Below are 16685 nucleotides of genomic sequence, written 5' to 3' on the forward strand. Positions count from 1 at the left end.
GACGTAAAAACACCGAGACAACATAGGAAAGTGAATTAAAAAAAAAAAAACACTTTTTTTTTTAAATAATAATAGTAATCTGAGAAAAGGCAGGCTGTCCTCTGCACTTTGAGAAAATTCCGCTCTTAAATTTCTGTGAGTGATGCTACTACATGTAAAGATCAGAGGCAAACTGAGGAGTTGTTTGTGGTGGAACAATAATACAAAGATTCTCCTTTCTAAACTATGACTTATGGTTCAAGCAGGAACAGCTTATGCTTAGATACAGTGGTTCCCATTTCTGCCTTTCACTCAACTCAGAAATGCCTTCCCTCACTATAGACAACACTGATTTTCATTACTACACCAAGAAGTAACTTACAACTGCTTCAAGATCTGCAGGAGTAGAAACTTCCAAAGGAGGGTCAGCTGGGAGAAGGGAGCCCTATAGTCACTACGAGATGGGCTATGCCAACTCAAGACTAGCATAAAGCATTAGCATGCCTCTTTCAAAAACAAAGTGCTGATGAGAATTTTAAGGTGCAAAGAAAACCCACAGAAGACAGATATAGGAAGCTGGAGTCATGCCTTGTTCAGAGGGAAGAACTGAAAAGACGAAGTTGAGTGCAAGGTTTTTAAAATCAGGTATTTAAAGGTAAAATCTGCAGTCAACAAGAGCAGCAAGAAGTGAAACCAACAGCCCCACAGCACTGCCTACACTGCGGGCCTGCCAGAAGCCCTCCCTTGAAATTACAGTCTCGTAACGAAGGGCAGACCTGCAGAAGCTGCGTGGCAGTGGCACGTTGCTCAGGGCTCTTCACAAGACACTGTTTTACAAAGTCCGTGAAATTATCTGACCAGAGTTCTGGTTTCCGAAACGTCGGAGGTGGATTGGTGGGAATCATGAAAATTGCCTGAAAACAGAAGAATATTTCAGGTTTCCAAATAAGGTTTAAAACCTCCTAATAACACAACATAAATATGCATAAATATATACGAGTACTAAACAATGATACTGCTGCTTCTTAGGAGCTTGTACAATTTTTTTTATATAAATTTGCTCAGGAGGATCAAGTAGCAAGAAATCAGACTTTCCCTGCTAGGTGCTTAATCTTCTTTCCAAGTCATTATATGTCCCAGGAGGAATGAATTTGCTATTTTTAAGCCTTAAAATTTGGGTTTGTGTGCAAAAAAAATAAAAAATCACTTTAGAAAATACACAGATGAAAACATGTCTCTTCATGTCCAAACACTGGGAGCTTCAGCTATGTCTCGACAGAAGAGGATCATGATGCAGATCCTCTTTTTCTTCATTTAGTCAACAGTACAAACAACTGACAGACGAGAAATCATTTTCTCTAAATTAAAAGCAAGACGGCATCATGTTAACCTATTATGCAGCCAGCTATAACAGCAAATCACTTCCAGCCAGCAACACATTTTAGAAGACCACAGTTCTCACCCTCATAGGATGAATATCGGCATATGGTGGCTTGCCTTCAGCCATTTCTATTGCAGTGATTCCCAGAGACCAGATGTCTGCAACACAATTATACCCAATTTCTTGAATCACTTCTGGAGCCATCCAAAATGGGGTCCCTATAACTGTGTTCCTTTTTGCCATGGTATCCTAAAAAGGAGAGCAGGATAAAGATCCACACAACAGCTATTTTCTTCCTGCACTAGACACAAGCATTCATTAATGAATTATTGCTCCTAATTATCTCTTACTTGCACACATACATTATTAGATTCAGCAAGACTGGGATATGGAGGGCTGCAAAGAGTATTTGAAATATGCTTACAGAAGTTTCAAATATCCTGGAGAAAACAGCAAATGCAACTGTCTAGGTATAGGTGCTTCCAAAGAGGAAGCCCTGCTGCTCTAATCTGTTGCTGTTACAGCATCTCATTAAGTTGATGTAAAATGCTAAAGAGAAATTGTTCTGAACTGTTCAAAGTCACTAGAAGCATAATGAGGTTAACCTTAAGGTCAACCTTAAATGTAGGTTAAAAACAGAAACTGAAATGTACACAACCAAAAATCATGTTTTTACTCACTGTAAGTTGTCCTGCCACTCCAAAATCTGCAAGTTTAGCATGTCCTTCTGTATTTAGCAATATATTTCCAGCTTTGATGTCCCTGTGTATTTTCCTCATAAAATGCAGGTACTCTAGTCCTTTGAGTGTTGATTGCACTATTGTAGCAATTTCCTCTTCTGTGAGCTAAAGAAAAGAAGAGTTATAGCCAACCTATCAGTTGCTGAGATCTAACACTATCATGTAATAGTACGTGTGTCTCAGATTCACTAATTGCCATTTAATTACCTTCACTAAAGATTGCCATACTGACTAATGGAAAATTAGATATATTTTCAGTTAACAACTTGCAGCATTATGTAGAAGAACTAGATTGCAGCCAGATTATATATTCAGGCACACCATATTTCACATGCCATAACCCTTTCACAGCTAGCTATTCTTATTCTGCAATAGTCAAGGCAAGGCAAAGTAGAAGCTGCTATTCAGAATCAATCTAGGTTTTCCGGAAAGCTAGCAGATCATCTTATCCAAAATCAGCTCAACTGATTAAATTGATCAAATTTTGTTATTTGGATAATGTAACTGGCTTCCTCATTTTTAGGGGAACAAAGGACTTGCATTTCATGTTGCAGCCAATGCTAGCGTTAGACAATGAATACCTCAAGAGAATTATGCCCGAAGACCAATGCACAAGCCACTCAGTTTCCTTGAGCTGCTGCACACCCATATTGCCCATTTATAGCATTCAAAGGAAGAAGGACGTACAGTTTTATTTCGTAATCGAATAATATCAGACACTGATCCAGCGCCGCAATATTCCATAACTATCCACAGGTCTGTGTTCTTAAAATAGCTGCCATAATATTTCACCACGTGAGGACTATGAAACATGAAAAAAAGAACGCAAAGGGTCAAATACCACTGACCAACGTCACTGAATAAGCAAAAGCAAAGTCCCAAAACGGATTTTAGAAATTCAGAGTCTAAGTGACACTGAAACCCTGACCAAAAGTGTTCCAAAACAGTCTGAACTTGCACAGGGCTACTGTAGTCCTGCCGAGCCTCTTCCCAACACTGGTGCCCATAAGCCAGCTCAGGGAGCTAAACCAGCTGAAAATAAGTCCTGCAAAAATAAGGAGTGATTAGCCTTCATCTGGTTTAGCTCCCTGAACTGGATTACAACAGGGTCAGTGCCGCAGCAAGCAGAAGCCATGTCAGCGCCTGATAAAGCTTTTGCAACTAAAATTAAAACATTGTAACGTAAAAGATTTGCTGGAAAATAGCAACTGCGTTCATGAAAATCAATCTTCCCCCATTACCACATGCACCTCCTTGTTTCTACAATTTAAAAAAGAAGCACGATGACGAGAAGGAATCCAGTACAACCTAACATAAGACTTTCATAGTCAGCTATCTGCCTGCCCAAAAAGCAGACAAACTAATAAAGTGTATCATAATTAGAATAACCATCTTTGGAAAAGGCAAAGCAAAAAGATAATGGAAAGAACCTTTCTGATTTTGTGGGAACAAACCTAAAGAGCAGAAGTACACTTTAGAAAATATTCAGCGGACATTAGCTTAAGGAAAACATAAGACTAGCAAAAAAAAAAAAAGTTACACCACATTGTATCCCTTAATACCTGCACAGAAAACATGATTCTCCAGTGATTCACTCCCTCTGCTGTTCACAACTGGAAACAACTCATTTTAAAAATCAATGTTGTAAGGCCTAATTTCTTTTAAGTGAAAACCTATTAATGTTTTCCAAATTACACAGTAAGATTTTTCACGAGCAAATTCTTGAAAAGTTGTATTTTGTTAGCCGCTAGCAAATCACCTTCATTTAAAAATAGCTTTAACATGCTTTAACAGGAGGTCTTCTGCATCCACAAGCTCTGCACTAGCTAGGTCAGTGTAACATCTTTTCCCATAAGAAACATGCAAAGTGAACCACCCATCAGCCCGCAGAGCTGCGGGCAGGAGTTATTTCGATCATGGTCGGAGCAGCACACAGCTTGCAATGCACTGTAACCTGCGCAGGCAGAAAATGGCTCTGCGAAGGACACTTCTGCCACCCAAGCAGATGACAGCGGGTAGCCTGTGCACATGCAAGAGTAGTCATGCATTAGTGGCTCTCATCTGCATGCCCCTTAAAAAATAAAATCTCTCCTAACAGTTTTCTATGTTCATACTGAAGCTTGTTTATAATTCATCACCCCCTTCGGACACGGGAAGTGCTGTTCTAACACACAATCAAGTTACCAGTGTTCAACAAGTTACCATGCAGCAGGAGAACAGCAGTAACTGCTCACACGCTTGGCTCTTTGCTGGCAGCCAGTGCAAGGTTATTTAACTTAGTCAGCTCAACGCTCTGTTGTTGCAAGCTAAATTTTTGTTGTCTTACCTTTGCTTGGATTAAGACTACCCAAATGGTCAGTTAACATGACTCAGTTGATACGAGGTAACTTGATCGTACAAGTCCAGCCTTTTAAAAAACATTTAAGGCAACATCACAGCTTTTAAGTGATTAAACGCCAAATCACATGCAATACTTTTCTTTACATATTGAAGATGAATTTCAAAGCATACATTTACCTGTCACATTGCTGCATTATGGATATTTCCTTTATTATCTCCTGCAGGTCAGATTCCACAGGAACTTGTTTAATTGCAACAACTTGACCCGTTTCTTTATGAATAGCTTTGAACACGCTGCCATAGGAACTATGAAACAAAACAGTAAATAAACATTGAATAGAAGGACAATAATTAAAAATTTAAATGTTGTGGCTTTACTTTCTGCAAGTGCAGATGTTGGGGAAAAAATTAAATTACCCTTCTGCTAAAAATATTTTGTAATTTAATTTAAATAATCATTCCACTAGCTTGGAATCACTATAATAATATAAGTAACAGCACACTGAGATAGCCAACCATCGCTACACTGGCCATAGCTTTGGAATGGCCTTTTGCATGACAAATCCATCAAATATGATTCTCCCTTTTTCCAATATATGGTGCTAGCTGGGCAACAGTAAGAGCTACTGCTCTGCTCAGAGAGGTTGACTCGTTCTTGTCAGCTGTGATCTGTATTATTTCCAGCCTCTTTACTTACAGCAGCCAGCAAGATTTCTCATTCAGTTTTTCAAACAAACCACTTAAGTCAAGCCTGTCACTCCCTGAGTGCTCCCAAGCTGCTCTGCATTAGCTAGTGGCACAAGGAAATTTAAGTTCAATTCCACCATGTGGACCTTCTCCAAGAGTTAGCAGTCTTCTACAAGACCTCTGGAGTTCCCATACAGCCCTATCAACTAGTTTGCCATTTTTCAATAATGCTTTGAGTCTCTACTGCTGAATCATAAGACATCTCAGTCTTGGAAAACCAATGCTTTACTCTATTACCTACCAAGAACGGTCACTATGCTAATGCATACCTTTGCAGTAATAAGATCATTACAAAAGTGAAAAATCAGAGACCGTCGAAAACAGTCACTAAGAGAGAACACATACCCTTCTCCAAGCTTCTCCAATACATCAAAAACTTCTTCAGGTTGTTTGGTCAAACTGTCTTCATCTAACTTCTTCAGCTGCCTGCATATGTAAGAATACAGAAATTCTAACATTTAATTTTATGGCAATTTGGACTCCATTTAAACAAAAGAATAAAAAATTCCACTGAAGTGTACGAAAGGCTTAACATGCAGCAAGTTTATTTCACCTGATCAGAAGACCAAATAATATTATTATCTAATAGCAAAAGAGGACTGGAAATTATAGACAATGAAGTTTAATCAGGCACACAAATCTACAGCTCCTCTTGGTGGAAACAAAGAGTCAGTTCTTTAAGATATCAGAATATATCTCAGGACCTACACGTTGGTGGTCAAAACCCAAAGTAGCACCTCAATGTCTTTCAGTTATTGAGCGTACCTGCTAGAGCTCAAAATCTTGTATGGCAGTATTTGTACTAAGGCCATGCAAAGGGGACACATGATCTTCTCCGATGCCTTGTGGGGAGATCCCTCCTTTGTATGCAAGGGATACGTTTGTCGGGAGGAAAGAGGCAATACTAATCTTACCTGTACACTTTTAACATCAGAAATCCAGATCTTGGCTTTGTGGGCCAAGACATATAGTAGGAAAAGAGTATCGGGGGCGGGGGGGGGCGGGGAGGAAACTGGGTTCTGACTCTGTTAGAATCTTTACGCTGCTCATTCCATCCCTGTTGTTAGATTCAATGCTAATAAGAGTCAGCTGAAATACTTCCTAGGGAAAAAAACATGCAGTTGTACAAATTATGCACTGTGATCCTTCACTTAACCTTTTAACCCCACACACCTTTCAGAGAAATTCCATACACAAAGCAACAAGAAAACCAATTTTTTTTCAGTTTGTTTATACCATACTTCAGAGCTGCTGACTATATTAAAAAAAAGGGGGGACGAGACGACAAAAAGTTCCCAAAACAAACCATTTTACTGACTATCCAATAGTCCACAAACAAGTGGTATATCACCTTTATATGAACAACCAAAAAAAAAAAAAAAAAGAAAAGCTCTCAAAAGAAAACCTCAAACCAACTCACATAAGTTTGCAGAAGACAAACTAAGACACATTTCCCAGGCCTTTTTAGCCTTACATTCAAGCAATGTTAACTCAGGGTTGCCTGCCACTGCAAAGAACTAACAAAAGTTTTTATTGCTACTGTTAAACATCACAAACACCAACATAATAGTTCTGACACTAAATACGTAGTTTTTCTCCCGTTTCTTCAAAACTAGATTGAGAAACCACTCGCTGATCCCTGGCTGTTATGTTTATGCACAAAAGCCACATAGGAGGAGTACACGCATGGAGTACATACAATGGCTTCCTGACGTGAAGGAAACATTATAAAGAAGCAGACTCAGGAAGTGGCGAAATACTGAAAGTAGTCACTAGCTTCTCTGCACAGATAAGCATTAACCAACAAAATGTAACTTGTCCTTATGAAAACAAGGAGGGAGGAGGGGGTGGGAAGAGGAGAAAAGGAAAAAAGTATATACGTAAAGAAGCAACCATAGTAGCCGCCATTTCCAAAGGGACCAAGAAATGGCGATGCAATAGGTAGATATTTCGTGCTGCGTTTAAAATGAGGCCTGAACTATCAAAAAAAAAAAAAGTAGGCAACATGCTAGTTGTGTAATGTAGGCTACAGTTATCACATATCCAAACATGATTACTGGACTCGAAGAGTCAACTTAACATCTGTTTCCCCTTACATCAAAACACCTCACGCCTGCTGTAACGCAGGAGTGCGATTACTCCACGCTATCCTGTTCATCTAGCACACCCTGCATTATCAAAGACACCCTCTACCTTCACCGTGCGCTTGTACAACACAGATATAACAACAAAACAAAACCAAGCACGCCTAAATCGCTATTCAAGTCCAATGTGAACCACTCACTAGTTAAACACCAGCATAAGCAACAGCATAATAAAGGCGCTCATTTTAATAGAGGATATGCTGCCGTTCTGCTGGTTGACAGAAACGACCGCTATCGCTGGCAGCGAGAAGAGAGCGGGCAGCTTCCTTTGTTCGCCGCTGAGGCGCGCCCTCCGACGCAGCTGCACGCCGCCGATAGCGTTTGACAGACCGAAACTTCATCCAAACCGCTGACGGGTCCCCAAATCACCCCTCTGCGGAGCTACTCGGCTGCACGCTGGACTCAAAGGCAGGCGGCCCACAGCTCCGCTCCCGGGACACCGCCGAGCCGCCGGCCGGACCCGGGCGCAGGCGGGACGCGGGGCACCGGGCGGCTGCCGCACCTGCACGAAGCCCCGGCTCTGACTACCCAGGGAAACAAGCGAGAGAGGAAGGAGTCAATTACGTGGCGGCGCGTTGTCATATCGGCACGCGACAGCACGGCCCCCGGGCACGGTAACGGGAGCGGCGCTGGCCCTTCGCCCTCGCCGCGGCCAGCGATATTTCAGTTTCTGTATTTCAGTCTCATCGGGCCTCCGCAGCCCGGGCGCGCTCCCGTCACGGGGAAGGGCCCGCGGGGGGCCCACGGCGCCACAAGGCGGCCCGGAGCCTCCCAGCCCCGCCGGACCGCGCCGCGCCGGGGGAGCGGGAGCACGGCGCCGCCGACCCCCTTCAGCCCAGCCGCGGGCCACGCCAGCCCCGCGCGCTACCGAGCGCCACGGAGAGGCCGCGCTAACACGCTTACCGGCGCGGGTTGCGCAGCTGCACCGTCTCCATGGCGCTGCGGGCCGGCGGCGCGGACGCTCAGAGCTCCATGACAGCCCGCCCGCCAGCCGCGCCGCGCCGCGCCGCTTCCGCCCGCCGCCGGAAACCGGCGGGAAGGGCCCCGCGGCCCCGCCCCCCGGCCCCGGCCCCGGCGGCGCGGGAAGGGGCGGGGCGAGGCGAGGCCCCGCCCCCGAGCCGGGCGGCGCCTGCGCGGAGCGGCGGGCGCGGGCGGCGCCATGGAAGCGGCGCCCAGCGTGAGCGCGCTGCGCCGGGCCGGCAACGAGGAGTTCCGGCGCGGGCAGTACGGGCTGGCCGCCGGGCTCTACAGCCGGGCGCTGGCGCTGCTGGAGGCCGCAGGTACGGCGCGTCCCGGCCGGGGGGATCGATGGGGGGCCCGCTGCCGCCGCCCCGCCTGAGCCCCTGCCGCTTGTGTGCCGCCCGCAGGGGAGGCCGCCGCCGCGGAGAGGAGCGTGCTGCTCGCCAACCGCGCCGCCTGCCACCTCAAGGACGGCGCCTGCGGCCTCTGCGTGAGCGACTGCTCGCGGTACGCGGCGGCGGGGCGGCCCGGGGGGGCTCTGAGGGGCGGGCGGGGAGGCTGCGGGGGTCGGGGAGGCCCGGGGGGGAGGGGGGCTCTGAGGGGAGGCCGGGGGGGGTGGTCAGGGAGACCTTTGAGGGGAGGGCGGTGAAGCTGGGGGGGTCGGGGAGGCCCTGGGGGGGATATTGAGGAGAGGATGGTGAGGCTGGGGGCGGGTGGATCGGGGAGGCCCTGAGGGAAGGGTGGTGAGGCTGGGGGGGGGGAATTGGGGAGGCCCTGTGGGGAGGGTGGTGAGGCTGGGGGGGGGAATTGGGGAGGCCCTGTGGGGAGGGTGGTGAGGCTGGGGGGGGGGAATTGGGGAGGCCCTGTGGGGGAGGGTGGTGAGGCTGGGGGGGGGAATTGGGGAGGCCCTGGGGGGAGGGTGGTGAGGCTGGGGGGGGGGAATTGGGGAGGCCCTGAGGGAAGGGTGGTGAGGCTGGGGGGGGGAATTGGGGAGGCCCTGTGGGGAGGGTGGTGAGGCTGGGGGGGGGAATTGGGGAGGCCCTGAGGGGAGGGTGGTGAGGCTGGGGGGGGGGAATTGGGGAGGCCCTGAGGGAAGGGTGGTGAGGCTGGGGGGGGGAATTGGGGAGGCCCTGTGGGGAGGGTGGTGAGGCTGGGGGGGGGAATTGGGGAGGCCCTGTGGGGAGGGTGGTGAGGCTGGGGGGGGGGAATTGGGGAGGCCCTGTGGGGAGGGTGGTGAGGCTGGGGAGGGGGAATTGGGGAGGCCCTGGGGGGAGGGTGGTGAGGCTGGGGGGGTCAGAGAGGCACTGAAGGGAGAGCGGTGAGTGGGGGGGGTCGGGGAGTTCCTGGTGGGGGGGCTCTGAGGGTATGGTGGGGAGGCCCTGCGAGGGAAATACTGAGGAGAGGATGGTGAGGCTGGGGGGGGGGTCTGGGAGGCACTGAGGGGAGGGTGGTGAGCTGGGGGGGGTCGGGGAGGCCCGGGGGGAGCTCTGAGGGGAGGGTGGTGAGGTTGGGGGTGAGCAGGGCCCCTGGGGGGGGGCTGTGCTGCCTGGAGCCTGATGCTGTTCTCCCCCCTTACCCCCCCACCCCGGGTAAGGGCAGTGGCAGGGGCTGGGGGAGCGGGCGGTGTGGCGGGGCTGCCCCATCTGCCCTCCCCTCGCTCACCCCTGGAAGCAGCAGTGGCCGTGCGGCCGTGTCCCCGCTTTCTCCTGTTGATCGGAGTAGTCCTCGGGACTTGCAGCCCCTTGAGTGAGAAAGGATAGGAGCAGATACGTTCCCCCTCGGGGGGTGCCAGCGGTCCTTCTTCTCACACGTTGCTTCAGTATTCATTGCTTTCTGTCTGTTGTCCCACTATCGCGAGCAAGCAGGGGCTGATGGTGTCCCCAGCACTTCTGCTGTAAATCTGGAGTGACTTCGTGGGTGCAACCGAGTGCTAAACCTGGCTTGGTGTTTCACAGGAGGTTGCACTAGGCAGCTCAGGTTGCCTGTTGTTTCCAGTGACTCTTTCCAAAACAGATCTATAGCAAGGCACTCACATTAGAAAATGGCACTGTATAATTAACTGTATGACTTGCTCTTCAGAGAATACCAAGTCTGAGACAGGTTATGAGAAGGACAGCAGAACTGGAAACAGCTTATGCTGCTTGTAACCCTAGCCTTGTGCTGAAAACAGGAACTGGATATGACTACCCTTTGGGATAAATGCCAGAATTTGCTAGTGGTGAAGAGGAGATTGCTGACTTAAAATCTGAACAGCTATCTGTAGTTAATAGGAGGGAGATTCTGGTGCAGCCCTACCAAGATTGCATTTCAAAAAAGTCTAGAGGGAATTTTGAAGTATGTCTGTTTGGAGTAGAATAAATGCCATTTGTCTTTGATATGCAAGTTAAGTTTTTAAGAATAGCCCCCAAAGCAGGCCTTCATTTATGATTGCTATACAGGAAGAGGGAATTTGTTTTTTTTCCTCCTTGTCACCAGTAATTACATTAATGTTGGAAATGAGACAGGAAGGAAAAAGTTCACTGCTTCAGGATCAATTCTCACAGTACAATATCATTTGAAATGAAAAAAACATTCTGACCTCACCATTCTGTACTTGCAAGACTGGGCCTGTGAGAAGGTGGTTCCCAAGACACGGAGGTCTGTAGTTCCCACGTGGGGATACCTGACTTTCCAAAGCTGCCTCTCTGGTGAATGCAGTTTGGGTGGCTCATAGGCCTGTGTTGCTTCTCCCCTCGGGCACAGTGCACTTGAACTGGTCCCTTTTGGAATCAAACCCCTCCTCAGGCGGGCAGCAGCCTATGAGGCTCTGGAGAGGTACCAGCTGGCCTACGTTGACTACAAGACTGTGCTACAGATCGACTGCACCATACAGTCTGCACACGATGGAGTCAACAGGTAATGCTGAATGCTATACTGCACACTCTGGCGGAAGGCCTTGAGAATACAGCAGTTCAGTTAGCTGCTTCTGATTCTCCCTGTTCTGCAGTGATGTCAGGAGCAAGCTGGGTCCTGAGCACACTAAAATAACTGAAGTCTTTGATGCTTTGTGCAAAGTTCAGGCTTGGTCATGCTTCCTGCGTGTGGTGATATGTGCTAATGTCTTTATTGTACTTAATTCCTTTCAAGCTCCTGGTCCATTGTTTAGGGCTCGGAATGAATTCCCTGTAACTGTTTTTGCTTTGCCCAATGCCTGTTTAAACAACTACAAGCCCCAGTATCCTATCCATTAGGCCTCCCTGTGCAGGCAGGGCTGATGGGCTGCCAAGTCCATTTTCTTTTCCTGGAGCTGTCTGCTTCACTGTTATTTGCCAGTCTGAGAAATGACACACACGTGTCTGTTCTGCTCAGCTGAGCCCTGACCATCCCAGCCCTCATCCTAGGATATTTTTGGCCTCACTGAGGTAGAGAAGCTCCTTTTATTAATATCTCATTGACAGAAGATTAGTTTAGATGTATGCAAAGAGGTTAGTGGAGAGATGCTGTCCTCAATACATGAGGCAGGTTAAAAAGCTGAGCTCCCCACTGGCCACTGCATGGCCCATTCTACCAACAGACACAGTAGTGGCCTAGCTGTCTCTTCCAGAATGACCAAAGTCCTGGAGAAGGATGGTGTGAACTGGCGCGAGAAGCTCCCACCAATCCCCACAGTCCCCATTTCTGCCCAGACGAGGTGGAGCGTTCCTTCTGCAGGAGGCCTGACCAGTCCTTGTGAAACTGTGCCTCTGGGAAAAGCAGGTGAGAGCACATCACTTGGACTGTGCACACAGCGCTGGAGCACAGAGAGAGGTGATGAAGAACAAGACAGCTGCCATACCGGCTTGGCATGTCTACAGCTGTGGTTGAGGCCTGGAGAAACCTGGACTTGGTTCCTGGTTCTGCCACAGCCTTTTTGGTTGAGGCACAGAGAGATTAAAGGATCCAGAATCAACTCTGGTATAAGTATATTTGCTTTCCAAAAGGCTGCTCAGCTCTTCTCAGTTTTATAATGTGCTGTATTCTTTCACACTGTTTCCAGACCAGACTGCTGCTAGCACTGGGAGAGCTCGAACTCTGAAGGAAGAAGGAAATGAACTTGTGAAGAAGGGAAACCATAAAAAAGCAATTGAGAAGTACAGTGAGAGTTTAAAGCTCAAACAGGAATGTGCAACTTACACCAACAGGTACTACTAGAACAGCTCTTTGCTAAGTACTTCTTGGCCCTTTATATAAAAGCCATTGTGGTATTTCTGACAAAGCTGTCTGATGTCTGCTCCCAGACAAATGAATAAGAAAAATGCATGTTCCTCTAAGTGCAGTCTTCCCTTTAGCTCATATCAACATTTCTCTTTGATCAGATGCCATAAAAATGCTGGGAGACTGTCACGCTACAACACTCGCTTGTCAGAGACACTCAGCTTAGGGTTGCTAAGGGTTTTGTTTTGTGTCTCCCCCCTCCCCCCACCCCCCATGCATATCTGCCAGGACTTTGTTATTTTGAATAGACAAAGTACTTCTGGCATACTTAAGGCAACTGCAGTAAGCAGAGCATATTCTGGACTGATATAGCTAGAAAATTGCATCCTTAAAGTGCAGGCTGTCAGTCACTAAAATATTCTTGAAGTATTTTTTGCAGACTGAAAAACTGTTTCTTTTTTCACTTTTTAACTGAAAAAAAGCGTTGAGCTCAAGAAGCAAGATTCCTGTAGTACACCGTTCCCAGGATAAAGAATGTTTTTGAGTCCAGCTTTGTGCTGTGCCAGGAGTTGGATAAGAACTACTATATATTTTGCAGCAGTAGATGCTGCTTTGAACCCTGATTTAAAAAAAACAACAAAAAAACCCCCACAAATCCTGTTAGCTCTTATACTGACTGGGTAGGGATTATACCTAAGTCCCTCTTAAGATGAGTTTGGGGCACTGTAATCAAAGCAGGGATTATTGTAGGGTGCCCCTGTGAGCCAAAGGTTTCTAACCAGGTATCTGTATTGCAGAGCTCTGTGTTACCTTACTCTGAAGCAATACAAGGAAGCAGTACAGGACTGCACAGAAGCCCTGAGGTTAGAGCCTAATAATGTTAAGGCATTCTACAGACGTGCTCAAGCACTTAAAGAACTGAAGGTAAGTCAGGAGTTTGGGATCAGTTTTAAGCTAGGAATAGGAGCCGGTTCATACATGGTCAAAACAATGTCTCACCCACGATCATGGCCAGAGATGCCCTTTAGAACTTGTCTCTCTGCTAGGCAACATTTGCCATCAGGTAGCTGACAGCTGGATGTAGTGAGGGGGAATTTTCCTTCACATCAGTACTTACTGTTTGGGTCTCCCAAGTTTCTCAGCATCAGGTCCTGTTTCTTGAAATGCTGGAAGCAGCTAGGTGTTGTGTTGAGCTTTATCTTGTAATGTCTGGTAAGAAATTCTTTAGGCAGTATTAGAAGATTGATTGTATTAGCGTTGCACTCAGAACTTGCTTCTGAGGGATGAAATTGCCTTCTCAGCCTTAATTTAAACATGTTTTAGAACAGCTACATTGATGTTTGTGCTTAAGCAAGTTATGTAGGGAGTCACAAGCCCAGTTGTGTTGTAGATATGAGTTCTGCAGCAGTAGCCTTAGACTACATCTTCAATATGCTAACGCTTACAAATTACTCTGCTTTTAGGATTACAAGTCAAGTATTGCTGATATCAACAGCTTGCTGAAAACTGAACCAAAGAACACAGCTGCACTGAGGCTACTACAAGAACTGAACAGAGCTTAGAGCAATCAAGCAACAAGAAAAGCTTTGTTTTCTACTGCAAAAGAAAAGTTTTCCCTTCTGATACTGTTACAGGGACCAATCTTAATGCAGGATCAGTACTGAAATCTATCATCTTCCACTGCTGCTGAGATGTAACGGGTTCTGTGCCAGCACAATGAATGTCAAGACACACAGTCTGCATCACACGATTATTTCCCTCTAAGATTATTCAGAGTTTTAATGCCCCTCTCTGAGAGGCATTAAAAGGTTGACTTACCTAGCTGAAGGGAATTCCCCCTGAAGTCAACTTGCCTGTAAAGACTGGCTTCAGGGACTCTTTCCATGTAGGCTGGGATGTGGGTGAAGTGGCTGTTCTCTTCTTGAAGAGCTACAAACTGAGTTTTGTTAGTCCTTATTCAGGTGACAGAGGGAAGCAAGAGCTATAGTTTTCCTGAATTTGTGCTGCTTTCTGTTACTTAAATAAGGTAGCTGGAGAACTGCTGCAGGAACATCAATTGCAGTTGCCATAGCACTGTGCACCATTCTTAATACAGAGTCCGGGCTACTTGCCCAGTACCTAGCATGTTCCTTCTCCCAGCTGATGCCTACAGGCCCTTATCTGAGCTTCTGCTTCTTAGTGTTACTGGGCAGAAGTCTGCAGTAGCAGCTTTCCTCTATTTTTAATTATTCTGCACACTTAAAAATCCCCCAAAAGTTAAACCTGCCTTGTTACACTGTGCACTATTTCTTTCAAATTCTAGCTGCTTTGGGATTTTACAGCTTTTTTGAAACTTGAGCTTGTCTGTGCCTTTTTGGATCATTTGCTACTGAGGGTGTTAAAAAGAGGAGGGAATGCGGTTACATCCCACCTAAGGCCTGGCTTATTACTTCCATGCATGTTTATAGCGTTTGGGGTTTTTTTTTTTTTCTTTATATGGTATTGATGGCACTGATTTAAAGTGGTAGATTAAGAAATATTTAGAGTTATTCTAAGGCCTGTTAAAACCAGTTTACATTAAAGTCATGTTTATTTTCACTCTACAGCTGCATTTTGTACTTGGAATGTTTCATACTGTCCCCATTTTGTCAGAGGAGTGTGAGAGCACTGCTCTACAGTCCCCCTCCTTGAAAGACAGTTGTCAGACAGTGACAACAGGATCTCAGCCATCTCTCAGCCTTGCACGCTGGGCATGGATATAGTGCTTTAACTAGTATAAAAGGGAAATTCTTATAGCTCAGAACTAAAGCTTCTGGACAACACAACCTGAACTGACTGCTTACAGTCAAGACTATGGGCTAGCTCCTGTCTCTCACATCATGGTCTAATTATCTGTATTTTCCACCTTACCCACTTCTGCTAGCAGTCAGTGTTCCTGGCAGCTACTCCATTTAGAAAGCAGGCACCACTCCAATGCCATTAAAGTGACACTTATAAGACAGAATTCTTATTTTACCCTGACACTAAGTAGCTTTTTGTAGGTCCCAGGGCTGTACTCTATCTTCTGTGATGTGCCAGGGCCTGAAACAGCATCTCCCAGAGGGACACAAATTGCTTCAGTCACTCTACTTGCAGTTCTGTAAGCTCCATTGATCCTGCAACCAGCATTTCCCCAAGATACTAACAAAATAAGTGTGATGGATTTCGGGGTTGGGGAGAACAGGTCAGCAGTATACAGATAAGCAAAGGAAGGTCTCAGAATACAGGAGAAAGAGTGACTCTTCAATTAGTCACCAGCAGGCCTGTTAAAAGGCCAGCTGTTATCAGGACTGGCAGATACACTTCATAATGACATCTTTTCCTTTAAGCACAGCAATGCTTTTTTCTGTCTTATCTCTAAACCTTTCCCAGGGAAGGGTAACACCAACAGGTAGATGCAGCTCAAGTATAGTAACAAGATACAGTACAAGCCAGGGGTCACTTCTGCTCCCATCCTCCCTTCTGTTCCAGCAATGGCACTGCTGTCTGTGCAGGACACTCCCCACGCCCGTAGAGGTATTGCTCTGCACAGGGGCAGTTGGAGAGTGCTTACCCCAGGAGTGCACCTTCATCTCTCCCAAGTCCACAGCAGCTATTCCAAACTAGACGCTCCAGACTTAACGTTTGCATTGCTGCTCCTGCCCAGACTTGCTGAAGCCTCAGACTTCCCTGAGGAGGAGTTAAAACCACAAAGCTACTCCAAAGCTTTCCAGTGCCCTCCTGGTCTCACACCATCAGGAGTCAAGCTCCCACTTTACCTTTTCTTATATTTTAAAGAGCCAGGTATCTGTTCGTGTCCTTTCTTAGACCATTCCAGTTGCTGTGTCTTCCCTGGCCCCTGCTCTGCTCAGGCTTCCTGAGCCAAGACATCTAGCACTGTAGGTAGTGGCAGAGGCACATCTGGACTGGTCTGTTATATCTGGGTGGGGGGGGAAGAGTTGCAGACTCACCCTAGGAAACAGCAGAATGAAGTTTGCCTGTACAATTCTGTTCCAGCTCTTCTGATGCATTACTCATACCCAATTACACTTTTTTCTTCCAGAGACCAAGCACAGAAATTTCCAGCCAGTTACAGTCTGGGAAAAATAACTAGGAGCAAGGTCCTGTATCTTAACTAGTTTGTAAGCAGATATCTAAACAGTGCACAGTTCAGGCTGAGGCATCCTTTATGAAGAAAGGAAATATTTTATAAGGAGGTCAGAG

The 16685-nt window shown here is 46.7% G+C and overlaps 2 protein-coding genes across 5 annotated transcripts in view; one reads left to right on the forward strand and one right to left on the reverse strand.

Annotated features, from left to right (window-relative positions):
- STK4 (serine/threonine kinase 4) overlaps positions 1-8334 on the reverse strand; it is a 48592-nt gene extending 40258 nt beyond the window's left edge. For all 3 annotated transcript variants that reach the window (XM_067307508.1, XM_067307510.1, XM_067307509.1), the window contains exons 1-7: positions 8235-8334; positions 5533-5613; positions 4618-4746; positions 2788-2902; positions 2041-2205; positions 1442-1609; positions 756-893 (exon numbers count right to left, since the gene is read on the reverse strand). In XM_067307508.1, the coding sequence (XP_067163609.1) occupies positions 756-893; positions 1442-1609; positions 2041-2205; positions 2788-2902; positions 4618-4746; positions 5533-5613; positions 8235-8266 (828 nt within the window). In that variant the 5' untranslated portion in view covers positions 8267-8334. The remainder of the gene's footprint in view (positions 1-755; positions 894-1441; positions 1610-2040; positions 2206-2787; positions 2903-4617; positions 4747-5532; positions 5614-8234) is intronic.
- A 154-nt stretch (positions 8335-8488) lies between these two features.
- Positions 8489-15046, forward strand: TOMM34 (translocase of outer mitochondrial membrane 34). 2 transcript variants are annotated; one of them, XM_067307739.1, is made up of 7 exons: positions 8489-8611; positions 8699-8798; positions 11034-11186; positions 11845-12026; positions 12307-12451; positions 13262-13388; positions 13928-15046. In XM_067307739.1, exons 1-7 carry the CDS (start codon positions 8491-8493, stop codon positions 14024-14026), a joined length of 927 nt encoding a protein of 308 aa, XP_067163840.1. In that variant the 5' UTR covers positions 8489-8490; the 3' UTR covers positions 14027-15046. The 2 variants fall into 2 exon arrangements, with proteins under 2 accessions (XP_067163840.1, XP_067163841.1); XM_067307740.1 differs by having other exon boundaries at positions 11875-12026.
- The last annotated feature ends 1639 nt before the right edge of the window (positions 15047-16685 follow it).

This window comes from Apteryx mantelli, chromosome 18, assembly GCF_036417845.1.
Source record: "Apteryx mantelli isolate bAptMan1 chromosome 18, bAptMan1.hap1, whole genome shotgun sequence".
Classification (NCBI taxonomy): Eukaryota; Metazoa; Chordata; class Aves; order Apterygiformes; family Apterygidae; genus Apteryx; species Apteryx mantelli.

Bases quoted from the DNA above. Each gene is read 5' to 3' on its own strand.
- TOMM34 (XM_067307739.1), top strand. From the start codon at position 8,491: ATGGAAGCGGCGCCCAGCGTGAGCGCGCTGCGCCGGGCCGGCAACGAG. The intron at 8,612-8,698 runs GTACGGCGCGTC...TGCCGCCCGCAG, and splicing joins GGCGCTGCTGGAGGCCGCAG to GGGAGGCCGCCGCCGCGGAG. The intron at 12,452-13,261 runs GTACTACTAGAA...TCTGTATTGCAG, and splicing joins TGTGCAACTTACACCAACAG to AGCTCTGTGTTACCTTACTC.